General features: G+C 38.2%; 3 protein-coding genes, 1 non-coding gene and 1 pseudogene across 4 annotated transcripts; 3 read left to right on the top strand and 2 right to left on the bottom strand.

Annotated features, from left to right (window-relative positions):
- Positions 1-1,705: 1,705 nt before the first annotated feature.
- Positions 1,706-3,960, top strand: LOC18010340 (putative pentatricopeptide repeat-containing protein At1g56570). The gene is made up of 2 exons (XM_006392351.2): positions 1,706-2,416; positions 2,498-3,960. Exons 1-2 carry the CDS (start codon positions 1,802-1,804, stop codon positions 3,713-3,715), a joined length of 1,833 nt encoding a protein of 610 aa, XP_006392413.1. The 5' UTR covers positions 1,706-1,801; the 3' UTR covers positions 3,716-3,960.
- A 348-nt stretch (positions 3,961-4,308) lies between these two features.
- Positions 4,309-4,982, bottom strand: LOC18010298. The gene has a single exon (XM_006392350.2). The coding sequence runs from the start codon at positions 4,896-4,898 to the stop codon at positions 4,407-4,409; it is 492 nt and encodes a 163-aa protein (XP_006392412.1). The 5' UTR covers positions 4,899-4,982; the 3' UTR covers positions 4,309-4,406.
- Positions 4,983-11,955: 6,973 nt separating this feature from the next.
- Positions 11,956-13,096, top strand: LOC18010322 (annotated as a pseudogene).
- Positions 13,097-16,718: 3,622 nt separating this feature from the next.
- Positions 16,719-16,825, bottom strand: LOC112082265. The gene has a single exon (XR_002896924.1). It is a non-coding gene; the product is annotated as a small nucleolar RNA R71 (small nucleolar RNA).
- A 4,438-nt stretch (positions 16,826-21,263) lies between these two features.
- Positions 21,264-22,181, top strand: LOC112088520. Its single transcript, XM_024158866.1, has one exon. It carries the CDS (start codon positions 21,264-21,266, stop codon positions 22,179-22,181), a length of 918 nt encoding a protein of 305 aa, XP_024014634.1.
- Positions 22,182-27,013: the final 4,832 nt, after the last annotated feature.

Below are 27,013 nucleotides of genomic sequence, written 5' to 3'. Positions count from 1 at the left end.
GCAAAGTTGACAGGTTAAATGAGAGTGAAGAGCTGATATATGAAATGTTAAAAAAAGGTGTTGCTCCAGTTGTTGTCACATACAGTGGCATCCTCAATGGCTATACCAAAAGAGGAATGATAATATGGGTGTTACTCCAGATGTAAGATGCTACAACAGTTTGATTGAAGTTTATAGCTACAATGGCAACTTAGATGCAGCAACCAGAAGATTCAATGCAATGGCATGGCATGACCAGAGGGAACTCGAACTATTCTATTCCTCTCTTGATTGCAAGTATTTCTTTGAAGGTGGGATTGTAGTGCTTCTCGCTAAAACGCCACTTTTGTATTCACAAATGTTTCGCTTTCTTTTTTCATCTTCTTCTAAGAGAACAGCTCCTCAGTAACAGTCTGTTTTTGCCTTTTTGATGGGATCTTTAATGACAAAATGGCCTTTTAAATTGCTTTAAGCTCCTTTACTGCTTCTGTGCATTTTTTTACCATGGAAGAGCATCTTTTTTTAGCTGCGTTGAGAGAAGTGACCTGTATTTTTCTAGGCCATGGATGAATTTTGCCATGTAATTGACAACTTTAAGAAATTGTTGGACTTGTTTGAAGAAGAGTCTTTCATCTGGAAACTCATTGAGCTGTGTTGCAATGTGAGGCTGTAGATGATATTGCTTTTAATATGCATACCAAGGAAATCGATCTCTGTTTTTCAAATCTATAAGAGAATGTAATCATCAATATGTGAATATGGAAAAAAATCTATAAGAGAATGCATATATAAAAAAAATCTACGAGACAATTTAATCATCATTATGTGAATATAAAAAAATTTTAATCTACGAGAGAATGCATATGAGAAAAAAAAATCATACAATATGATAACCACTCCAAAAAAATGGCTAAACTACAGAAAATTGTATGGGTATTTTAAGAGATCTACGAAAGAATGTAGATATGAGGAAAAAAATTACGAGACAATGTAATCAATGTGAATATGAATTAAAAAAAATTCAATCTATGAGAGAATGCATATATGAGAAAAAGAATCATATAATATAATAATCATTATGTGAATATGGGGAAAAAATTTCTAATCAATGCATATATGGGAAAAAAATCTATGAGACAATGTAATTATCATTATGTGAATATTAAAAAAAAAATCTAATCTACGAAAAAATGCATATACAAGAAAAAGAATCATACAATATGATAATGCTCCAAAAAGGGCTAAACTACAGACAATTGAACCGGGTAATCTACGAGATGTATGAGAGAATGCGTATGAGAAAAACAAAAATTATGAGAAAACAAAATCTAATCTACAAAAGAATGCATATGTGGAAAAATAATGTATGCTAACACTTCTAAAAAATAAAAATGATTCCATATACGGACTAAATCATTTTTAAAAAAATTGAATTCAAAAAAATATGCAGTATATTATCGTAATGTTTGTAATAATAATTATTTTTACAAAATTATTTTACTTAGTTGAAGGAAAAAAAAAAATCTCCAGCTTTACACCACTGGTTAATCCCTAGTTTTAAGAATAAGACGTTGTAGGTAAAACATTTGTATTCGAACATTTTAAAAATTAAGTTTGTTTTAATTAATCACCAATTATTTGTTCGAAGAAGTGGAGGGTGATAATACAGTTTGTCCCTATTACTTATTTATTTTCAAAACATTTATTTTTGTTGAGATCACTAAATCGAAGGATTGTCGTTGTGACGATGGTGAAATTACTACAGAACTCAGAAGTCCTGCACAAACTGTGATCAGTCACTGTTGTGGTCTGAAGTCAAGCCATGAGCATCACGAAACTTGTACGCTCCAATGGCTTTAAACCAATCCCAAATTTTGTCAGAAGCTCACTACGCAACGCTTGCGTCGAGTCGAATCAAAACACGGACGCTCCTTACAGACCCAAGAAGCATCACATTTTAGCAACCAATCTCATCCTTTCTTATTTCAAGAAAGGCTTGGTTGAAGAAGCACGCTCACTGTTCGACGAAATGCCTGAGAGAGACGTTGTGGCATGGACCGCAATGATCACAGGTTACGCTTCCTCCGAGTACAATGCTCGTGCTTGGGATTGTTTCCGTGAGATGCTCAGGCAAGGAACTGACCCGAATGAGTTTACGCTCTCGAGCGTCCTTAAGTCTTGTAGAAACATGAAGGTTTTGGCTTGTGGTGGTTTGGTTCATGGGTTTGTGGTTAAACTCGGTATGGAAGGTTCTCTGTATGTTGACAATGCGTTGGTGAATATGTATGCTACTTGTTCGACAACAATGGAGGCTGCTTGTTCGATTTTTCGGGGTATCAAGGTAAAAAACGACGTCACTTGGACTACTCTAATCACCGGGTTTACGCATTTGGGTGATGGCATTGGCGGTTTAAAGATGTATAAGCAAATGCTGCTGGTAAAAAAAATACATTTCAGTGAATTGCTAATGATTTTGGTTGATTCAGGTTTTAACATTTGGTTCTGTTTTGTATGTTAGGAGAATGCAGATGTGACGCCTTATTGTATAACGATTGCTGTTAGAGCTTCCGCTTCAGTTGATTCGGTTACAACGGGAAAGCAGATTCACGCATCTGTGATTAAACATGGGTTTCAGTCTAACCTTCCGGTGATGAACTCTATATTGGACTTGTATTGCAGGTGTGGTTATTTATTAGAAGCGAAACGCCATTTCCATGAGATGGAAGATAGAGATCTGATCACATGGAACACTCTAATATCCGAGCTAGAGAGATCAGACAGCAGTGAAGCTCTGATGATGTTTCAGCGGTTTGAATCTCGAGGCTTTGTGCCAAATTGTTACACTTTCACTAGCTTAGTTGCTGCCTGCGCCAATATAGCGGCATTGAACTGTGGCCAACAACTTCATGGAAGGATTTATAGAAGAGGGTTTAACAAAAACGTTGAGTTAGCCAACGCTTTGATCGATATGTATGCTAAATGCGGTGACATACCGGACTCGCAAAGAGTATTTGGTGAAATCGCAGAGAGGAGGAATCTTGTATCTTGGACTTCGATGATGATTGGGTATGGATCACACGGTTATGGAGAAGAAGCTGTTGAGATTTTCGACAAAATGGTTAGTTCGGGTATTAGACCAGACCGGATAGTGTTCATGGCGGTTCTGAGCGCTTGTCGCCATGCTGGTCTAGTGGAGAAAGGATTGAAGTACTTTAAAGTGATTGAAAGCGAGTATGGTATTAATCCAGATCAAGATATCTACAACTGTGTGGTGGATTTGCTTGGAAGAGCTGGTAAAATAGGTGAGGCTTATGAATTGGTTGAGAAGATGCCGTTTAAGCCAGACGAATCCACGTGGGGAGCGATTCTTGGGGCCTGTAAAGCTCATAAACACACGGGGTTGATAAGCAGATTAGCTGCAAGTAAAGTTATGGAGTTGAAACCGAGAATGGTGGGGACTTATGTGATGCTTTCATACATCTACGCAGCAGAAGGCAGATGGGGGGATTTTGCGAGAGTGAGGAAGATGATGAAGATGATGGGGAACAAAAAAGAAGCCGGTATGAGCTGGATCGAGGTGGAAAATCAGGTTTTTAGCTTTGCTGTGAGCGATAAATCGTGTCCTAATGCGGATTCTGTGTATTCAGTCTTGGATTTACTGATAGAAGAGACCAGAGAAGCTGGCTATGTTCCTGACTTAGAGTCATTAGTTCATGATCAAGAAGTCGGAACTTGAAGAAAAGAGCGTTTGCTGTATATATCCTCTTGTTCTGTTTGTGGTTAAGTTATTGGTTGGATTGGATTGATGTTCAGGATGAAGATCAAGAAAGTGAAGATAAATGACAAGAAGGATTGTTGAAAGACAGAGAATCTGAAAATGGCCGAGACTCTTTCTTGATTAACTACCATTACTGGACGAATCTCTTTATGTATAGATACAGTAATGGAGAGTGGTCCTACTTACTAAAGAACAAACATCGCCATACCTCGTTTTAGATCAGGTATGGCTAATTTTGGTGTTAGGACAATCGTAACCATCTTCAATGGATCAAGTGTTGTTGGCCTATTTATAGCATAACTTCTCTTTTTTGTATTTATGTCGTATGAATTGTCATGGCTTGCAAGAAACTTTGAGAAAATGGTTGGCTATGAAGTAACCGCTGAGTTTTCTTTATTAAAAGGAAGAAATACACACATGGGTCATGTTAAAGTTATAGCTTTCTGTTGATATGTTAACATCAGGAAGGTTCAGATCTATATAATTAGAGCTAGAGTTTTGTTTGTTCATATGTTTTTGAAGGATTTTCCGGTTTATTGTGGTCTGGAAAATAGGATCTTAAATCTTATTAATATTGAAAATTAAGCAGCAAGAGCAGATAGTAATACATGATTAAGATAATGAGTAAGAGAGAGAGAGGTTTAAGTAATTAAGCATTAAGAGCTTCTTTAACCTCAGTGGTTCCATTGTTCTTGTCCAGTGCAGGCTTCTCAACCTCAGGAACCACAAAAGCTGAAACCGGGAAAGTTCTGGACAGACCGGTAGGTGTCCTGAAATTGATCTTCCCTGAAGAAATTGGCTGCTCCAAGGCAAGCTCATTGAGAGTGACCCAAATAAGAAGCTCCTTGGCCTTCACACCGGTAAGCTTCTTGATCTTTCCAACTTCCACCACCGCGGTGACTTCAGTGCCGTAAGAGACAAGTTTTCCAATGGCTTCAAACTTGTGGGTGATGCTCTTCTTCTGCTTCAGCCACACAACACCTGTTTCTCTGTCGTACCCAACCTCTTCTATGTCCTTCAATGGCAGTAACCCATTAGGCATAGAAACTTCTTTGAGGAACTCTTTCGTCTTCTCGCGGCATAACTCATCTCCTGTGTATTTCTCTGCCCTAGCTCTCACTTCTTCTGTAACCAAACCCATCTCTGTGTTTTTGTTTTTGTCTGTAAGTTAAGATCTGTCTTTTTAAGATCTGTGTCTTTTGGGTTTTTTGTTGTGGTGTTTGGCTTTTCATTTATAGGTGGTGAGGTATTTAATCACCCCTACATCCTCTATTTAATTACGGGAAATGCCACTGTGTGAAATTAATCACATGTGTCAAGACAGGACTATGAAATGTTCCTACAACCGGTTCTAAAGTCAAAGAGTAAAAGACATTGGGATTTGAATAAACTACACAATCTCAGCAAAGAAAAGTAGTTGATCCAATGCCTTTTTTAACTATAATCTGCAAAAAATTAAAACATCAAATTACTTCAAATGGTCACTTATTTACATCGATTGAACCTATCCACAAATATAAATGCAATGGTTGGATTAAATTGTTAGGTGAAAATATATTTTTTGAGGTATTGGATTGAAACGGAAAAGGAAAAAAAGGTTGGGAAATAATGTGATGCATTGTATAAGTCTTTAATGGTTACAGTTGGGCAGATTTATGGCCTAAATTAAAGTGACTTGGGTGAGGAGACAAACGTTACTGTATAATTCCAATAATGTATCGACACGTGTCGAATTGTATTTTTTATTTGTAGGTAGGACGGTCACCTTATTTAATCACATTTTGTGAGGTAACAACTTGCGTATATGAGTGAAGTAAAATTAGAAACAAACAAAAATGTACTTCAAATTAATGTCCTCGTATCCAAAAATATATTCTCGAGACATGAAATAAATGACATAACATTATATTATATTTACCTAAATCTAGACCAAGCTGAAAAGTGAGACACATTATGTAGGGAAGTAAAAAGGTTAAAATGCAAACCATTTAACAAAAAAATAAAAAGGTTAATATAATGTTATGTTTTATGCCTATTAAGGGGTTGATGGTTATATTCATTTTGGAGAGAATTAGCCGGGTGATAAATGTCGAGATCATCATCTGATTACCAAAAATAAGGATTAATGGATGATGCAAACTATTTGATTATTTTATTTTTATTTTTCTTAATATTACCAATTCAGATTTATGAACCAAAAGAAGAAACCAATCGTATTGTTTTGAATAGTCATCTAGTCAACATAAATATGTATATCGTAGTTTGTTTTCTTAACAATAAATCGTAAAATGAACTATATCGTGAAATCCAGATTCTACTTCCATACATTCATACAGATATATTTCTAGGTATTCAATAATTTATAAAAGTTATATTATGTATTAATGTTAGGTTCATGTTTAAAAATCGATGACATAAGCATACCACAAAAAGAATCATATAATGATATACGTAGTAGTTTAAGATTTTTTTGACTAGACATCTTAAAATGAACGATTGTCCTAAAATCCAGATTCTACGACCATTCACTACAAAAAAATAGTAGATATTCCTACGAAAGATATCATCAGAAAATGGTAGGAAATGCCTGTTTCTATAAAAAACAGCAGATTTTAGTAGGTTCTATGCTGTCCGAAATTATAAATAGTCAGAAAATGGTAGGAAATTTCCTATAAAATTTTTAGTAGGAAAATTTCATCGGGAAATTTAGTCAGAATATCGTAGGGCATTTGCTACTACTTTCCTTCCATTTGCGAATATTCGTCAAATATATTTCTATTTATTCTTTGAAGTCATATATTTATTTATTCAGTTATTACTAACAAAGTATTATATATTAAATTTAGGTTCATGCTTTTTAAAATTGACGAGGAGAAAAAACATACCATACACCAATAATAAATTCATGGACTAAAGTTACATTCACGCTTTTATAACTTGATGAGATAAACATACCATACATCAATAATCAATTCATGGAGTAATGTTACATTCATGCTTTTATAAATTGTTAAGATGCACATACTATACAATACACCAAAAATTAATTCATGGACTAAAGTTACTTTCGTGCTTATACAAAATTGATGAAACATACAATAAATTACTAATGATCAATTCATTTGAAATTGCAGCAGACCGCAAACTTTTAATCGGGACAGAGAATAATTTGTCTTTTATACTTTCATAAATTGGAAAAGATATAAGCATCCTCATTCAAAACCTAACTGCCACAATAATAGGCAATGGTTTGCATTTTAACCTTTTTACTTCCCTACATAATGTCAAGGTTAACAGATAATGTTTTTTTTTGGTTAAATTTAAATTTTATACCAAATTTTTTCAAATTTTTTATAGAATACAGGTACGACAAAGAAAGCAGAAAACTAAAATCTACGACAAACGAAAATCGACATTGAAGCAACAGAAACACAAAGAAAGGCAAAGAACCGGTAAGTGAAATAAAAAAGATAAAACCGAAGCAAAACAAGACGAGAAAGCAGCAATCACGTGCTAAAGCACGGACCATCCCGTATTTGCCGCAGCTCAAAGAGCTGGAGTTCACATCATAGTTGCCACGAAGTCTGAGCGGTAATCGGAGAGGTCACTTCCGAAACCATTCCCGTAGAAACCGAAATCTCCATAAGGACCAACCTCCACAGTTGCAACCTAACCGAACAACAAACCGGCGCCTCTACAATACACGTCTCGAGACGCTCCACCATCTACACCGAACTACTAAGTCGGAGCCATCACGAACCAAGACGAAGACCAATCTGCGAAGCTGCTGAAAAAATGCCGAGAACAAGCACACACACCTACCGCAAAACCTGAGCCACAACAGTGAAAAGACGGCACCGGAGCTTCTCCGACGAACCGAGAGAAACTGCCGCTGAGCCACCCGCCTAGAGCCACCGCCAAGAAACACAGCAGGTGGAGCCGCGCACGCCGGGAAAACGAGAGCCACCACTCCGAGGCTAGCCACAAGCAAAACATCTCCTGAGATACCGAACCAGAGATTGAACCCGTCCTCGAGGTCCAAACCACCGCCGCCGGAGCCGAGGAGACCAGAGCTTACATCGCCACCACACCTCCACCTTGGGAACACCACTATATGCAAAACAAGGCAGAGTGGAACTTTAAACGGGGAGAGACGAGCATCACCACTGAGGAAAGTCGGAGAGCACGTCACCGGCGACGAGGACTCTCAAAGAAAAGCCAATGGAGACCGCCGGAGGAAAACGCTGGTGAGCACCAAAGAGAAGAAAACCGCCAGCGAAGAAAGAGGCGAACAGAGGAGAGACACATGACCACGAGGAGATAGCCTTCCACCACCGCAACCCCAGCAACGCCGCTGAGGCTCCGCCGCCGTCGATCCAGGAACACACGCTGGAGATGGAGAACTTCACTTTAACACCACAACCGAGCCGACAGCCAAGCACAACAACAAGTCAACCAAATGAAAGAGGAGGTCAACGTGGTCCCTCCTTCGGCGACGGTGAGCCACCACGCGCGCCGGAGAGGAAGATCGGAGATGTTTTTTTGTTGTCGGCAAAGAAAATAAAAGTAGATCTGGGAATCGCCTCTCAAAGGCTTTTTCGAGGAGAGAGAAAATTTGTGTTAGTATGTGATATTTTGTTTTTTTTTTTTTGTTAACAGATAATGTTACTTATAAGATTTCATGCGTAAAATATAATACATGACAATATTTAGCTATAAATATACAGAGACTCTAAACCTCATTTTAAAAAAAATACCAGAAATTTAATTTAGTATTGTACTATATGCATGAGATTTCATGCGTAAAATATAATACATGAGTCATGACAATATTTAACTATAAATATACAGAGAATGTAAACCTCATGCTTTTTTTTTATATAATTAAGGATAGATCCAAAGTTTTACCATCCGACTGATTTTTTTAGAGTAAATGTAGTTGTCGAATTGCATAACCCCATTTTCTTATAGATACAAAACATAACTGGCCAAATGAAAATGATTCAATTCATGGAACTTTGAAGGTTTAGACCTAGTCATCAGAAGATGTAACCTCCTCATTATAACGAAAAAATGAAATGATAAATAATTCCACGCTTGTTGTGATTTAGTGAAAATGAAAATGGGTAAATAATTCAAAAAAGTTCAAGGTCAAGTGGTAAGGAGACGACTTACGGCTTGGGATGCCAACACGTTTCAAGTTCGATCCACATGCTATGCAAAAGTATAACACATTATTTTGGATACCTACATAGATATGGACCCTTGTTTTCGGCCCATTTGAATACCCGGAAAGAGAATCTATCAATGGGCTGCACCTTCTCCAGGAGATTAGTCTCGAACATTCCATAAGTCTAGGATGTACCCTGAATTATCAAAAAAAAATGATTAAACAAATAATATGATACCATATCCATGTAATATCGTGCTAGCATATCAAATAAATACAAGAATGAAATCCAAATTAACTGATAAATATGCCAACTTATTTACGTGTTTACTATTGGTCGTTTGTTACAAATTAAATGGTATTATAACTTATCTATATGCTGTAAATTCTCTTAATATGTCTTGATGTTTTAAAAATTTATCATTTTGGACCATTTTGGTTATTGAGTTTATTTCTAGAATCTTGGTGAAAAATAATTCCTTCATCAACTTGGTCATTATGATGTACAGATTGATAAAGCACATGATTGTTTTAAGTAGTTTAAACTACATATAAATTTTTTGAAGAGTAATCATCATAATATGAAAAAGGTGAGCCCTTTCCCACAGCTTGCCACATCAGCACTCCAAAGACCAACAAATGTCCATTTTTAAAATAAATTTAATGTTATTTATTCTAATTTTCAATTTATTAAGTGTAAATTCCATTTCAGAAATTTCATCAGTCCATTTTTTAAGAAACATCTACATTTACAATCATATCTTTTCATCTTCTTCGTCTTTTCTAATTTTTGTATCTGAAAAAATATATAAAATTAGGTTCAAGACGTTGTTTTTAATTTTTTAATCACGACATTCTGCTAGAAAAATATAATCTCACTAGAAGGAAAAAAAACAAATTAAATTTGATTTTATGATCTTAGGGCTTACTCTAGAAATATGTGAAGTCGGTTTAAAGAGGTTGCGAGAAACAACATCTAAAGGTTTAAGAGTTCCGATAGTTCAAGGTTTAACATAACTTTTCTTTTCTTTTCTTTTTAACATAATGTTCATAACTAATAGTTACATTGAAATTAAGGCTTTCCACATTTCTAATAAAAATAAATAAACAATATTTCTAACTTTTTGGTATTCATCTAAGACTTTTTTCATATTTTTTTGTACTAATTTGATATTTTTTCTTTTAGCTTATCCACATCATAAATACTTTTTCGAAGCTTGTTCTATGAAAAAATGTAAAGATGTATTGTTCTCTTCATTCAAAGATTTTGCGATTTTTATGGGTCAAGTATGATATTATTATAGCTGCATATCATTGTGAAACATGAAGTATGGGGTGGTTCTTGCAGAATCATGACAATTATGCATGTCATAAACATAAAAATATTTTTTTTGTTAGCTAAAGATTTTGTTTAAAAAAATATAATACCAAACAATTAAATATAATGTTCTTGCAGAATCATGGCAATTATGTATATCTCAACACAAAAATATTTTAAAAATATTATGTGAAACAAAACCCACGCGTATGCGCGGATACAAACCTAGTATATATATGAAAAGAGGTGAACTCTCTCCCACAGCTTGCCACCTTATCATTTTCAATGAATATAGAAATGACATGTGCCACAACTTTAAATTTATTAGTTTTAAGTATTAGAAAAATATGAAAAGTTCATTTCTTTGTGTATTAAGATGGCAAGCTCATTTTTTATGCCTTATTAAATTATCGATACACACTGAAAAATTGTGTTTAGATCATAGATACCTTAAAATACAAAAGAAGTAGAAAAGTTGTTCTCATCGTGAAAGGCGGAAAATAATTTTTTAGGAAACTCTAGCAAAAGATACAAAAATTGAATATGATAACGGGAGTTGTAAAAGGATAAAGAAAAACTTCATCGGGTTTTATGAAACTCTGGCGATGGATGTGCCGATGAAATGGTAGAGAAATGATTAGTATAGGTCGGGGGAAGATAAGGAACAATAAAAGAGAAAAAAAAAATTATTTGTATAATGTGTTGTGATGTTCTTTGTCAGTGTTATGGGTTAAATAAGAAAAAAGAGATGAAGAAAAGTGTAAATTGGAAAGGAAAGCAACAAATGAAAGAAAATTGGAAAATCATGTTCGATCTACATGGGTTTCTTAATTTTTTTATACAAATCAAATATCAATATCTATAAGGTGATTGATATCTAAAAAATCATCTTAGTGTTACATGTTAATTTATGACATAAAATGAATTTCAATATAGTTTTATACAAAGTATTTGCGATAGAAAAAGACACTTAAGTACTATATTTACAAAGTAACACACTATATATATTAAAATTAGATGTATAAGTACATTATTTTCCACAGCAAAAATTAAAAATCTGCAGAAAGTCTAGTCTCTTATATAAAAGATGATCAACTCTTTCCAGTTTATAACACGTAAGCAGTGGAGAAAATGACACCTATCAATTTATATTTAAGATTTTAATATTAATTAATATTACATTAATGTCATATATAAAAATGAGATTAATTATTATCAGTTACGTGATGATACTAAGGGGGGAGGGGGTTATTGGAAAAAGATTTTTGTAGATTTCAAAAGTCGATAGATTTTGTGGATTATAAGAATCTCAAATATTTTTGTGGGTTATCAGAATCTCAAAGAATCTGTTTATCAATATTTTCAGTGATTCTTGTAATAACCTTTGTGGATTGTTGTAGATTTTTAATAACTTTTCTTTTTTTGTTTAAAATAAAGAGAATATATTATATGCTTGTTTTTCAAATATCATATCTTTGAATAAGACATGTTTATATTATAAAAATGATTTACTTTTGACGTAGAGAAAAACTCATCATTGTTCTTATAATCATCATCTTGAGCAGGAAATAAACTCTCTTTTGTATCTTATTTTTGTTTTTGTTTTTATAGTTATACAAAGTTTTGAGGTTAATTAATATGTGTGACCGATTGATTGTTTAACATGCTTTTTATTGTTCTCACTATGATAACCTTTTAAATAAGATTACAATGGGTGACAAAGATAAACAATGTAGTCAGTGGACTCCAGATGAGACTAAAATATTGATAGAACTACTTGTGGAGGGAATTCAATGTGTATGGCGTGATTCTGGTGGTGGTCTAATGAATAAGGAAACAGTGAAACATAAAATATTACCGGTTCTTAATGAGAGACTTGGATGCCAAAAAACCCACAAAAATTATCTGAGCCGAATAAAGTTTCTTAAATCTCAGTATCAAAGTTATATGGAGCTTCTACGATACAGTTCGGGTTTTGGATGAGATCCTGTCATGAAAAGATTTACTGCTCCTGATGAAGTATGGTGCAATTATTTAAAGGTATGTGTTTGAATATAGTCAGTTTTTTAAAAAAATATTATGCTCTTGATCTGGTTTAATGGATATGTTATTCATGCACATCATAGTTTTCTTTCTTTCATTATTTTATATTATATATATTTTTACATGCATGCCATAGTTATATATGTCTCACTTTTTTACAGGCACATCCAAACCACATGTTTATGCGATATGACTCCAATGATCAGTTTGAGGATTTGAAAATTCTATTTGACTGTTCAATCACTAATGGTAGTTTTTCAGTTGGTTTGGGTGAAACTACAGATGCTCGTACCTACTTTGTTGATGATGGTCAAGTTAAAGAAAACTTGAAATTTGATGAGAGCAATGATGATGGCTCTCCATTATCATCTCAGCTACGATCACCACTGGAACATGATGCTTCACCATTTTCAGCAACAAACTTGAGAGTTTGTGCAGAAAAACTTATCTCGCGGAAGAGATCTAGAATGGAATCATTTTGCAATTCCGATGAACTGAACAGTGATCGTAATGATTTTATGATAGCTGTGAGCCACAAGATACTTAGCATCACACAACACAGGGAAGAAAGACAACAAAAATAAGCTGAACAAAGAGAGCAAAAGTTGAGATTGGAAGCTGAGAAAAGAGAAGTTGAGAAAAAGAAAAACAATGTTTGGATGCTATGAAAGAGGTTCCTAATTTGAACCAGCGTATGAAATTCAAAGCAGTTACCCTTATCTACTCATTGGGAATAAAAGACGTGTTTACGGATATATCGCCAGAAGAACGCTTTGGTTGGATTCAAAGCAATATTAGTTCTGAGTGATATGTTTTTTTATTTATTTACTTTTTGGGTTTGCTTATGCTTGATTATTTGAAAATTATATTATGGACTAGTTTATGATACCAAACTTTGTTGTTGCTTCGTTGAAGTTATAATATTTATAAATTTCTTTACTTCTTTATGTGTTCGTGACTTATAGCAATTTCTTTAATTTGATTTCTTAATACAATTTCGTTTACTTTTTTAACTACAAATTTTCTTTTGTAGGTGTATTATCATGGAAAGCACTATTCAAGAACAAGAACAAATATATTTTAAGAGGAAGCAAATGAAATGCAACATGATGAATCAGATTTAGACATTATGCTATTAATGTTAACTGATATACTCATATTTTACATGTTCATTATTGCATTTTTGTCCAAATATTGAGTCTCATGCATGCATTTTAGATAGATTTTCATATTTTTGTCTTTGCTTTAGAGTTTTAGGATGTTGCATTAGGTCTCAGAGTGTTTTGCATGTTTTGGAGTGTTTACAGGTGATTTAGAACCTGTTGGGACTTGAAAAGATGAAGCTAAGAAGAGAAATGGTGAATGAAGCTTTAAAAATGGTAAAATCAGCCTTTGGAGGTTGTCGGCGATGGCATGCACCGCGAGAAGGCTCTCTCGGTGATTTTCATGCACTGCGCCCTGACTCTCTCGGCCAAAACCCGTTCTGCCGATACGCGCCAAAGATTAGCTGTCCGGGGAACCTTTCGGTCCGATTCAGCTGTTGGGTGCTTCAGCAAAGTTGGAGATGATCGGATCACGGTTCAAGAACAGGTGGAATCATTGGATTTGAGCTGAGAGTTAAGCTCACCGGAAGACACACCTGTCTCGCTATAGTTTCAATACCGATCCAATGAGTCACAAAGATTGCGTGAGACGATGCCTTTCCAGTCCGATTCAGTTGCCCGGGCCTTCATCAAGATTCAAGGTCTTAGAGTGCTATTTCTAGAACATCTAAAATCATCCAGTTTGGAACTTTGTGCTGAAAGATACCGTCTCTGGAGTGAACAAGGGTCCAGAGCTGTTTTCCTCACCATTCTGATGCGATGCAAAGATGAGCCGTCCGGGGAGCCTTCCACTTCCCAAGTGCCGATGGTTTCTTCACCAAAGTTGGAGCTGAGTGAGTTGTGTTTCACCAAGAGTTGGAAGATTTGGATTCTTAGTGCTGAGTAAAATGTTACAATAGTTTAAGTACTGAGAGGTTCCTGGCACCGAGATGAACACCGAGCAGACTAACCTCGGTGCTGATCATACTTTGAGGATTTTGCTATCTTGAGCCTAACAACGTGGTTCACACCGGGATACTGCACGCCGGTTCTAGTTAAACCATGCACCAATCTCTTTCCAGGTCCACACCGATCACAACATCGGAGAAGAGCACCTTTGTGTAGTTTGCTCCATATTAACCAGTTCAGCCACACCGGCCTCCACACTGGCACTTTGAACCTCGGTGCTTATCCCAGCGAACCAACACTTTCCCAGCACTGGGCAAGACATAGGCCAAAGCCTGTCCAGTGTAAACTCAGCTGTTCCAACCTTTTCACAGCACCGGCCAAAACATCGGCCAGAAGCAAGCCGGTGCCAGCTCCATCGTCCAACCCATACTTTCAACACCGGCCATGACATCGAATTTATAAACCCCGGTGCTAGCATCCAAGACAGGATTTACAACACATCCACATTGAGCACAACATCGGCCAAGTGAACCTCGGTGTAGATGTGTTGGCATTTTTAAGTGTTTTCTCTCCTGGTCAACACTCGGTTTGTCCCGGGTTGACCAGAGACTTAGGGGAGGACTATAAATACTTTTTTAGGGTTTTACCCTAAGGACAAACTTTATTCCTGAGTTTTCTTTGCCTCTTTTGTGAAAAACTCCTTTGAAGAGAAATATCCATTTTTTGTGAGTTTGAATCAAGAGAAATCAAAGACCTTTTGTGTGATTAAAGCTGTCTTCTTTCTTATCTATCATCTCTATCATCATTTCCATCCATTAATCATGCTAATCTACTCAACTTGCAAAGGTTTAAGAGAGATTAGTATGATTAGTGAGTAGTCAACTTAATGAGGTTCTAGATGTGTATGTTAGGGTGCTAAAGTGTTAGATTAGGAGTGCTTAGGGCTAGATCCATGTTTTCATCTCTCTAAACAGCTATTCTCTAAGCTAGATCCTTGCACATCACTTGTGATCTAGAATCTGGGAATTTCAAGCACCAAAAGTGTTTGATAAAATTCCTGTAAGAGCTGTATTAGAGGTTTATGCATTAGCTGCATGATGATGTCTTGTTATTTGCATAAATGATCTTTTAGAACTGATTCTTAATGCTGTCTTGTTGTTTGATCTCCATTGATGATTGGGTATGTGAAACAACTTGATTTGTGTCTTGATGCTTAGGAAAGATTAAGGCTTGATTAGAGTTTTAAATAATTTGAATCATGTTTCATCATTGTCATTAGCATTTCTAGTTTAGCACCAAAGCACCCTAGCCAACTATCATGTCTAGAATCTCATGCTTCCATCATTCCATATCATCTCATCTTGTTTAATTGCTTGCTTGTTTAATTTTCTTAATTACTTGTCCTTGTTCTAATTTTAATCTTGTTTAGAGCATTAGTCACCAACAATCTTTACCATTTGCTTGAATTAAGAAACTGTCTTATATTCTGGTGTCTACCACACATTGGATTGATAAACCCTTTATGCTGCAACAACTAAGGGATTGATAACCCCTATTAAGAGCTTAAAAACCTCTAGTTATCAATTGGCGCCGTTGCCAAAGTGTGCTAGCATTAGTCTTAGATACTTTCTTGAGATCAAGTACTTTCTTTTTGTTTACTGATTACTTTGCAAATTCTGTCTTTGTTTTCAGGTGTATGAACACCAGATCAAGGTCTAGAAGTTGTGGTTTACCATTTCCCCTGAACGACAACATCAATTTCTTAGTGCCAAGAAGAAGAAGAGATAGACGTCCATGGGAAACTGATAGAGCAGCTGATATGGAACAGCAGAGAGAGCACCACGTGGTTGACATTGAGCACCAGGCTCAAGAGGAGCAACAGGCTCAGCATGTTAATGGAGCTCAACAGAATCAGGCTCAAACTGAGAGAAATGAGCAACAAACCTTTGTCAATATAAACATGGCACAAAGGAATGAGAGGCAGGGTCAGCAGAATCAGCAACAGGCTAATAAGAATGAGCAACAAGCTCACTTCATTCCTCAGCATCAAGCTCAAAGGAGACAAGATCCTCCACCAGTGTTTGTTAGGGAAAATGACAGGGCCAATGCTCATCGTTATGGAGAAAGGATTTAAGCACCACCGGTGCAGAACAACAATTTTGAAGTGAAGGCATCTTTACTGAATATGGTCTAAAACTCCAAGTTCCATGGATTGCCAATGGAGGATCCTTTGGAACACTTAGACCAGTTTGATAAAGTTTGTGACTTGACAAAGATAAATGGAGTATCTGAGGACAGCTTCAAACTCAGATTATTTCCCTTCAGTCTTGGTGACAAAGCACACCAATGGGAGAAGAATCTTCCAAGAGGCTCCATTCAAACTTGGGAGCAATGCAAGCAGGCATTTCTGTCTAAATTCTTCTCAATTCCAGAACAGCAAAACTGAGAAACCAAATCTCCAGCTTCACTCAACATAGCAATGAGAGTTTTGGTGAAGCATGGGAGAGATTCAGGAGTTACACTAACCAGTCCCCAAACCATAGGTTTAGTGAGACTTCTCTTCTCAGCACACTTTACAGAGGGGCTCTTCCAAAGATCAGGAATCAACTGGATACTGCATCAAATGGAAACTTTCTGGGGAAGGAGATTCATGCTGCTTTATAGCTGGTAGAGAACTTAGCAATGAGCAATGACACATATGGAGAAGACTTTGATAGAGCCAATAGGAGTGAGAGTTCAAGAAGAGATCAAAAGTATGAGAAGGACTTTAAAAAACTTGAAAGCAAGCTAGACAAGGTGTTATTGGCCACTCAAAAGCCAATGCACTTTGTAGGAGAGTTTGAGGAACCTTCTCAATGTTTTGAGAACATCAGTGAAGAGGGTCTTACTCAGGAAGAGCTAAACTATATTGGGAATCAGAGGTTCTAAAGATATCAGTATGTCAATGCCAATCAGAACCTCTCTTACAGGAATCCCAATGTAGCCAACCCACAAGACCAAGTCTACCCTACTTCTCAAGCTCCACATAATTTTGTTCCCAAGAACAACTTCCAAGGGTCCTTTCAACCTAAGAATCAGTTTTTTCAGAATCAGGGTTACAGTCAGCATCAGCAGGAGCCAAAAGCACCACCAGGGTTCAGTCCACCACAGTTTCTGCAGCAGGCGCCGGTTCAGCATCTGTTTCAGTCAGCACCGGTTCACCAGCAGCAGCAGAATGGGCCAGATATGGTTGGGATTCTACAACAGCTGCTTCAGGGTCAACAAATGTTTACAAGTCAGTATGCATCTATGCAGCAAGACATCAAGGAGCTGAAACAGAATCAGGCATCCACTTCAAGAAGCCAAGGTGGCTTACCTGGTAAGCCTGAACCAAACCCAAAGAAGTATGCTAAATCCATTACCTTGAGAAGTGGCAAAGAGCTACCAGGTTTAGAGTACAACAATGTGATCATTGAGGACAATGATCAAATTGGTGGGTAGGCAGCCCCAAAGGATGATCAAGAAGCTGAAAGATCAAAGAAAAGGAAAGACAAAGAGGTGGAAAAGCCATCAGAACCAGAAAAGCCTTATGTTCCACCACCTCCCTATCAACCTAAGCTCCCATATCCAGAAAGATTCAAAAAGCAGATTGTAGATAAAGCAAGGGCACTCTTTGAGAAGACTCTTAATGAGACACCACTTACAATGCCTCTCATTGAAGCATTTCTGATGATGCCTAAGTTGGAAAGTTTCTAAAACATGCTATCTTGAACAAAACCAACGAGCTACAGGGTATGGTGGTGCTTAGCCATGAGTGTAGTGCCATCATTCAGAGAAGTTCAGTCCCAAGGAAGCTGTCTGATCCAGGGAGCTTCACTCTCCCTTGTGCTATAGGACCATTGATGTTTGCAGGCTGTCTTTGTGACTTGGGAGCATCTGTCAGTTTAATATCATTTTCTATAGCAAGAAAGCTTGGATATAGAGTGTTCAAACCTGCTAGAATCTCTCTTGTCCTAGCTGATAGATAAGTAAGGCTACCTGTTGGGATGTTAGAGGACTTACCAGTCAAGATAGGTGGTTTTGAAGTGCCTACAGATTTTGTTGTTCTAGAGATGGATGAAGAACCTGTTGATCCGCTGATTTTGGGCAGGCCATTCTTGACCACAGCAGGAGCAATCATTGATGTAAGAGGTGGCATCATTGAGCTACAACTTGGTAAAGAAAAGCTGAAGTTTGATATCAAGGAAATGATGAAAAAGCCCATCATAGAAGGACAATGCTTCTACATAGAGACCATGGATGAGCTAGCTGATGAGCTTTTGGAGGAGTTAAATCTTGAGGACCCTCTCCAAGTAGGTCTAACAAAGGAACATGGTGAGTATGGCTATCTAGAAGATGAGACTTTGGGGTTTAAGCAGCTTCTTGATGCACACAAACCAGAGGGAGGCAGAGCATCTTTCATGGAATTGGACTACAGAGTTCAAGAAGAAGGTTTTGGAGGCTCAAAAACACCTAAGTGTCAAGAGATCATTGACACCGGGGTACATCATCTCGATGTGGAACACGGTGTGAATGATTACCAAAGGACGCAAGAACCAGCACCGAGCAGGACACCGGCTATTTTAAGCCCGGTGTGGAATGTCTCGAGCTCAACAAGTTCGAATGGGGTTACACCGAGCTCAGCACCGGCATTATAGACCTCGGTGTTGGAAATTTTCACAAGAAATAGTTAACACCGGGATCAACATCGGACAAGCCTTACTCGATGTACATGCTTGAGGAACAAAGGAGTTTCGAGAGTTTTAACACCGAGGTGCATCTTCCAGGTGCGGTAATCGGTGTAAAACGGGTTGAAAATGCGCAGAGATTTGCACCAGGCAAGACACCGGCTATATCAGGCCCGGTGTTGAAAGTTTTTGACGAGACCATGGGAGCTAGAACCAACACCGGGGTGCATCATCTCGCTGTGGTACCCTGTGTAGGTTCAAAAGACGAAGAGAAAGTGGGTTTGCAAGGAGAAATGGTGTCTGAACAAGGGCAGTTAAACAACAGCAATGGGTCAGGACCAGACCAAGCCAACTAGGAAGATGATTGGAATGAGTCTAAAGCACCACAATTGGAACTCAAACCTCTTCCCAAGGGGCTCAGGTATGCTTTCTTAGGTCTCAATGATTCTTATCCTGTCATTATCAATGATAAACTGTTAGAGGATCAAGAGCATAAATTGTTAGAAGAGTTGAGGAAACATACAAGAGCCATTGGCTACTCTTTGGATGACATAAAGGGTATCTCACCCTCGCTATGCACTCATAGAATTCACCTAGAAGAGGAATCTATGTCATCCATTGAGCACCAAAGGCGTCTCAATCCCAACTTAAAAGAGGTAGTGAAAAAAGAGATTCTCAAAATCGTAGAGGCTGAGATAAGTTATCCAATGAAGGGGGGAATGACAGTGATAAATAATGAAAGGGATGAGTTAATAGCTACAAGAACTATAACTGGACACAAGATGTGTATTGATTATAGAAAGCTTAATGCAGCCTCTAGGAAGGACCATTTTCCTTTGCCTTTTATTGACCAGATGCTAGAGAGGCTTGCAAACCATCCTTTTTTTTGTTTTCTAGATGGTTACTCTGGATTCTTTCAAATCCCAATAGATCCAAGATACCAAGAGAAGACCACATTCACTTGTCCTTTTGGGACATTTGCTTATAGGCGCATGCCATTTGGGTTGTGCAATGCTCCTGCTACTTTCCAGCGTTGTATGATGTCTATTTTTTCGGATCTGATTGAGGAGAAGATAGAAGTCTTCATGGATGACTTCTCAGTCTATGGACACTTTTTCTCCTCTTCTTTTTCTAACTTGTCTCAAGTCCTGGAGAGGTGTGAGGAGCACAGCTTGGTTCTCAACTGGGAGAAGTGCCACTTCATGGTACAAGAGAGAATAGTGTTGGGGCACAAGGTCTCAGACTCTGGAATAGAAGTGGATAGAGCAAAGATGGAAGTGATGGTTAATAAGCTCCAAATTTAGTCAAAGGGATAAGAAGCTTTCTTGGGCATGCAGGGTTCTACATGAGGTTCATTAAAGACTTCTCAAGGATAGCTAGGCCTTTGACAATGCTGTTATGCAAAGAGGTTGAATTTGTCTTTGATCAGTGCACCAAATGTTCAGGCTCCAGACTGGTCTTTCCCCTTTGAGGTGATGACTGATGCTTCAGACTATGCAAGTTAGAGGAAGGACAGGAAACTTCATGTGATTTACTATGCCAGTAGGACCCTTGATTCTGCTAAAGAGAAATATGCAACCACTGAAAAGGAGATGCTTGCCATAGTTTTTGCATTTGATAAATTCAGAAGCTATCTTGTGGGTTCAAAAATCATTGTGTACACTGATCATGCAGCCCTCAGATATCTCATGACTAAGAAGGACGCCAAGCCTAGACTCTTGAGGTGGGTTCTTCTCCTGCAAGAATTTGATATGGAAGTGCAGGACAAGAAGGGCATTGAAAATGGAGCTGCTGATCATCTTTCTAGGCTGAGAGTGAAATCAGATGTGCCTCTAGATGATTCACTTCCTGAAGAGCATCTATTGGTTGTTAGGTCTTACATGGAGGTGGAGCAGGCTGATGCTATAAGAGAGAGGAGTTTACCTTGGTTTGCAGACACTGTTAACTATTTCTCCTGTGGTGTAGAGCCACCTGAACTAGATGCCTACAGGAGAAAGAGATTATTCAAAGAGGTGCAAAGGTATCATTGGGATGAATCTTATTTGTATGTGCTGAACAAAGACCACCTGTATAGGAGATGCTTAGTTGAGGAAGAGATGCAACCAGTGCTACAGGAATGTCATGGCTCAGCTTATGGAGGTCACTAGGAGCTTTCCAGACAGTGGCCAAGGTGTTACAATCAGGATTCTGGTGGCCTACAATGTTCAGAGATGCTCAGGTGGTTGTGTCAAGCTGTGATCAGTGCCAAAGATAAGGCAACATTTCCAAGAGAAGTGAAATGCCCCAAAATCCCATCTTGGAAGTAGAAATTTTTGACTGTTGGGGTATTGACTTCATGGGTCTTTTTGTGAGCTTATATGGGAATCAGTACATACTTGTTGTTGTGGATTATGTTTCCAAATGGGTTGAGGCTGTTGCCTCCCCAACGAATGACTCTAAGGTGGTGGTCAAGCTCTTCAAAAGCACCATCTTCCCAAGGTTTGGGGTTTCTAGAGTAGTGATAAGTGATGGAGGTTCTCATTTTGTGAACAAAACTCCAGAGGAGCTGCTAAAGAAGCATGGTGTCAAGCACAAGATAGCTAGTCCATATCACCCTCAAACCAGTGGCCAAGTAGAGGTTTTAAACAGACAGATCAAGGCCATCTTAAAAAGGACAGTGAGCAACTCAAGGAAGGATTGGAGCAAGAAATTGGATGATGCTCTTTGGGCCTGTAGTACTGCTTTCAAGACACCTATTGACACATCTCCCTTCAACCTTCTCTATGGAAAGTGCTGCCAATTACCAGTAGAGCTTGAGTACAAGGTTCTCTGGGCTGTTAAAATGTTGAATTTTGAGATTAAGACAGCTCAAGAGAAGAGGGTACTCCAGTTGCATGAACTTGAAGAGATCAGACTCAATGCCTTTGAGAGTGCAAGGATATACAAGGAAAGGACCAAGATCTTGCATGATCAGAAAATTCTAAAAAGGGAGTTCAAGGTGGGAGACTTGGTTCTCTTGTTCAACTCTAGGCTCAAGCTCTTTCCTGGCAAGTTAAGGTCAAGATGGTCAGGACCATTCAGGGTTCTAGAGGTTAGGAGCTATGGAGCATTGGTCTTGGAGGAAAAAGATGGAAAGGGTTTTGTTGTGGATGGACAAAGGGTCAAGCATTACCTGGTTTCTGAGAAGAGAGAGGAGGCTTCCAACAATTCCTCTTGATGACCCACCAACCTGTTAAACAGGTTTTCAAAGTCAAACTTAGTGACTTTAAACAAAGTGCTCTTGGGAGACACCCCAAGCTTATCTTTTGTAAATAAGTCTTTTTAATCTTTTCTTTTCATGTTTTTAGGATGTTTTTGATGCGTTTGTTAAGTGTTCTCAGGTCTATTGAGTGTTAAGGAGTTGCATCCAAGTTTATCCAAAGAAAAGTGGTGCAAAAAGAAGTGAACAAGTGAGGTTGTTAAGGGTTTGGATCCGATCAGGGTGACACCGAGACCAGCACCGGCCAAGGACACCTCGGTGTGGACATATTCTCTAAAATGTGTCTACCACCGAGACCAACATCGAGACAACTCGGCTGGTGTAATTCCAGATGAAAGCCGTGTTGTCCAGCACCGAGGCCAGCATCGAGAAACCTCGGCCGGTGTAAAACAAAACGTTTGGTCCAAGCCGTGCAACATCGAGATCAACATCGGCGTAATGCTGGCCGGTGCTTAACCCAGGTGTAACATGTTGTGCAGCACCGAGGCAAGCATCGAGGAGCAGCGGCCGGTGCTTAACCCAGGCAGAAACGTATCATGCAACGAGCCGGCGAACATCGAGCACAACATCGACGATGTAGTGACCGGTGCTTAGCCCAGATCAAGAGAAGTGTGCAGCACCGACCGCAGCACCAGGCAGAATCAGGTCGGTGTTGAACCTCCCAATACCGCGCAGGATAACACCAAGACCGGCACCTGAGGGACTTACCTCGGTGTAGAATCTCTCGAAAATGTGGTTGATCGACACCGAGCATCACACCGGTAAAAAACAGCTCGGTGTAGCTTGATGCACTTCTTTACCCAGAAGTCAAAATGATGTACTTGATCAAAGTCAACAAAGACACCCCATACCCAGCTGTCTCACACCAGGGAACAAGACCGATGTCTTCTCTTTCCCGACCAGGCTTGCCTCTTTCTTCCCTTAACTTCTAAACACCATAACTCTCTCAATACAACTCGGTTTCTCTTGATTCTTTTTGCATTGAGCTCAGGTTTCTTTCTACTTTCTGCTCCTGCAAACGTCTTTAGCTGCATTTCACTTAATCCCAAGGTAATCCTTCATAAACGAAACCCTCTTGCTCTTGAACCTGAACAGATTCTGATGTGAGTTTTCTGGGTGAAATGTTTTTGAAATCGGTTACTGAACTTTAGGGGAACTTAGAACCTTGGGATTTAGGTTGTAAATGAGCTAGAAAGAAACCCCTATACTTAATTGCTGTTCTTGGGCTGATTCTTGAAATTTTTGGGAACTTAGTCCTCTTGAACATGATTTATGGTGCAAGAATTGTTCTGAGCTGGTTTGACATCTGTTTTTGATGTTTTAAAGTGCTGTAGATTCCTATGAATGTTTTCTTGATGATAAAATTGTTTTCGAAATTTCACAGTAATCGTACCATTTTCGTCCTCCTAAATTCGCTTGTCCTGTACTCTCTTGAAACTTTTCCATCATTAGAGCATGATTTATAGTGCAGGAATTGTTTTGAACTGATCCGATATTTTTTTTGATGTGGTAAATTGCTTTGAACTCGTCTGGATGTGATCTTCATGCTAAAATTGTTGGCAAAAATTCATAGCAGTTTCACCATTTTTGAATTCATTAAATCACACAAGCTGTACTTCATGGGTTCTGATGCTCATTTCCTTGTGAGAGATTTGTGTTTTTAGCGAAATGGCACGAACCAGAGGAGGTCATGGGACAGGCAAAGCACAGAAAGCCGCCAAACAGGATAAGAAAATTGTTATGAGGAAGAGTGATGCTTCATCCTCTAAATCGAAGGGAAAAAGACCTGCAAGTAATGATTCAAATAGCGAGGAGGAGAGGCCAATTCAGAAAGCTGTGGGAAAAAGTTCAAAGACAGAGGAAAAGAGGTCTAAGAAGCGCAAATCACCATCTCGTGCTGATTATCTGAGTTAAAGGAGATGGAGATGGAATCAACTTGGTTCCCTGATTGTGAGTTTCTTGAGAAGCTTGGGATTTTACAAGATATGAGGACCATTCTCAAGGTTGCTGGCCTTGGGAATTTGATGGATATGCCTCACCATGCTTATCAGGAGTCCACTTGCCAATTCCTTGCCTCAGTAATTGTGACTTACCATCAGAAGAATGAGGATGAAGGGTATGGTTCCATAGACTTCAAGATCAGAATGGAGAGATATGAGATGACCTTCGCTGAGATATGTGAAGTTTTTGGCTTTCCTACTGAGAATAGATGTGATATTGGCAACTAAGGAAGACACAGAGGAGCTTTGGAAATTAGCAGCCAATGGGGGTTATCTAGCTGGAATAAGCAAGACCTCCAATCTGAGGAACCCAGCAATATGGATGGCTCAGAAGATTGTATCTCATACATTCTTTGGGAAGAAAGAGTATGATGTTGTTTCAGAAGAAGAACTGAGGATTATCCAAATGGGGATCAAAGCTTTCTTGCCTTTCTTTCAGAGTGGTGCACCGTTTATTGGAGATGAAACAAAGCCCTCCATGGCAGCCTTTCTTATGAAGCATCTTCTACATGTCAGAAACTGGGCTTGCACCCCAAAGAGAAAAAAGCCAATCTTGTATTGTGGAGGTCTTATCACTCCTCTATTGCTTGCTAAAGGAGTACCTCTGCTTGGTAAGAAGAAGGACTTCAAGTTGATGGATGCAGCTCATTTGATGAAGACAACTTTCATTGAGGGGATTGTGGAAGGAGGCTTCTTTGCTTATAACCTCACCTTCTATGAGAGTGATAGGAGAATCTTGCTGCCTAATACCTCCCTTGCCTCCCTATCTGATGCAAAGAACATTGGCTTTCACATCACCAAAGACCTTCACTATAATCCTGCTGTTCATCCTCCCATCATTGGTATTAAGAAGAAAGTGAGCAAAGAAAAGAGACCAATCAGCGATGATGAGGATAATCAGAGTGATGAGCCATCTCCTCCAGCACCTAAGTATGGGAGTAAGAGGTATCTCTTCACTCCTTACAATGGAAGAATGGCCGAAGCCATTGCCCAAGTTCATCACCACACCAACAGTCTTCAAAGGTGGAACCGCTGGCAAGACAAGAACATCAAGAAGTTGGTTGGCACGGTTACTGGCTTGTTTAACATGGTCAAAAAGATGGGTTCAAAGATAAAAAGCTAAATGCTAAGCTGGAGAGGTATCAAAGAGGAGAGGTTGGTTAGACTTCTTACCAAGGCGAGATGGTGAGAATCTGTGCCGGCCCTAGTGAGCAAAACTCTGAAGATGACGAACTGAGGGCCAAGAGAGAAGAAATGGAATTTCCATCAGACCAATCCTCCAACCCATCTTACTACATGGGGTCTCCAGTCCCATCTCTCAGCCCATGATCAGGTAACCTCCAAACCTTTGTAAATATGCATCTAACTTAGCTTATTTTCTATTTGCATTTTGTGATTTTGCTTTGCACTTTTCCTTCATGCTTTTATAACACAAGGGACTGTGTTATCTAAGTGTGGAGGAGGGGTTTTGTGTTTACTAATCATGTTTATTCTGTTCTTATTTTCTTTTCCACTTTGAGTCTCATTTTGCATTCATCTAAGTGCATATAAAAACCAAAAAAAAAAAAATCAAAAAATTTGAAAATCTTCACAAAAAAATGCTCATGTAGTTGCATTCACATTTTAGGATTGAGTCTAGTTTGCATTTTCATATAGGTTTGCATCATATGCAACTGGGAGTAATGATAGATTTTTTCTTGAAGAGAGCATCATTTTAAGAGTTTGGTTCATTATCCAAGTTATTAGTTCTTTAATGCATTGCAAAACTAGTATGAAATCAAGTGTGAACCATGCTTTGAACTGGTGTCTCAATACTTCTGTGCTAGCTGCATAAAGTTGTGAATAACCTCAACCTTGCTTAAGAGAAAACCCTTGAATTTGACAACTAATTATCATGTTTGTGTATATCATTGTGAATTCATGGGTACCATACACATATTTGATCTTATCCCTTTTTACCACTCTTGCTAGCTCAAATAGCTGATCTCACATCTTGAGACAGTTCCCTGCCTTTAGCCAAACCATTCTTTGAAGCCTAAACACCCTTTGTGTGTGTGCATGATTTGTGAGGCCTTGTTTCTAGTAGACTTGGTAAAAAGTGTTGGGTTTAGAGCGACAAAGATAGTGCTGCATATAGATACTAGCCCAACATCAAGGGCTAGTCTAGGTTTAGGTGAGAGTGAGAGCATTGAAAAGAGTATGTGAGCTGAAAAGAAAAAAAAATCTGAATGAGGAAAGTGGAAAGAACCGGATTGGTTAGGGGAATGAATGCTTAAAAGAAAGAAAGTGAATGTGTGCTGAAATAAAAAGCTCAAGTGTTGAAATGAAAAGAGTCTCATGAAAAAAAGAAGAAAAGATTCAAAGAGAGACTTGTATAAGAAAGAACTTGTGTGTTAAAGAAAAGAAACTTACTAAGTGGTTGTTAAAGAAAGCATTCCCCTAAGAGATGAAATGAAGAAAGTGATGTGAGATGATTGAGTGTCAAAGGCAAAATGCCATTTGGGGTGAGTTGACTAGAGAAAGAGTCTTAAAGGGTTTAAAGTTCAGTGTAAAAAGCATTTTGGGTGTGGGGTAGATGCAGTTCTATCTTTGTATGCATCCATTGCTTTTTACCCTTAGCATTTTACTAAAGTCTACTAATTTTTGAGTGATCTCCTTGCATGGAGTACCAGTCACTTGATTGAGATCATTTTAATCTCAAAATGCTTTTTAGATAGATTTTCATATTTTTTTTCTTTGCTTTAGAGTTTTAGGATGTTGCATTAGCTCCCAGAGTGTTTTGCATGTTTT

This window comes from Eutrema salsugineum, unplaced genomic scaffold (genome assembly GCF_000478725.1).
Source record: "Eutrema salsugineum unplaced genomic scaffold, Eutsalg1_0 scaffold_8, whole genome shotgun sequence".
NCBI lineage: Eukaryota > Viridiplantae > Streptophyta > Magnoliopsida > Brassicales > Brassicaceae > Eutrema > Eutrema salsugineum.
The sequence above is the reverse complement of the archived record's forward strand: the minus strand, read 5'-3'. Positions and strand labels throughout refer to the sequence as shown.

Excerpts from the sequence above, each read along its gene's own strand:
- LOC18010340 (XM_006392351.2), top strand. The coding sequence starts at position 1,802 with ATGAGCATCACGAAACTTGTACGCTCCAATGGCTTTAAACCAATCCCA. Across the intron at positions 2,417-2,497 it reads TGTATAAGCAAATGCTGCTG|GAGAATGCAGATGTGACGCC; the intron begins GTAAAAAAAATA and ends TTTGTATGTTAG.
- LOC18010298 (XM_006392350.2), bottom strand. The coding sequence starts at position 4,898 with ATGGGTTTGGTTACAGAAGAAGTGAGAGCTAGGGCAGAGAAATACACA.
- LOC112088520 (XM_024158866.1), top strand. The coding sequence starts at position 21,264 with ATGCCCCAAAATCCCATCTTGGAAGTAGAAATTTTTGACTGTTGGGGT.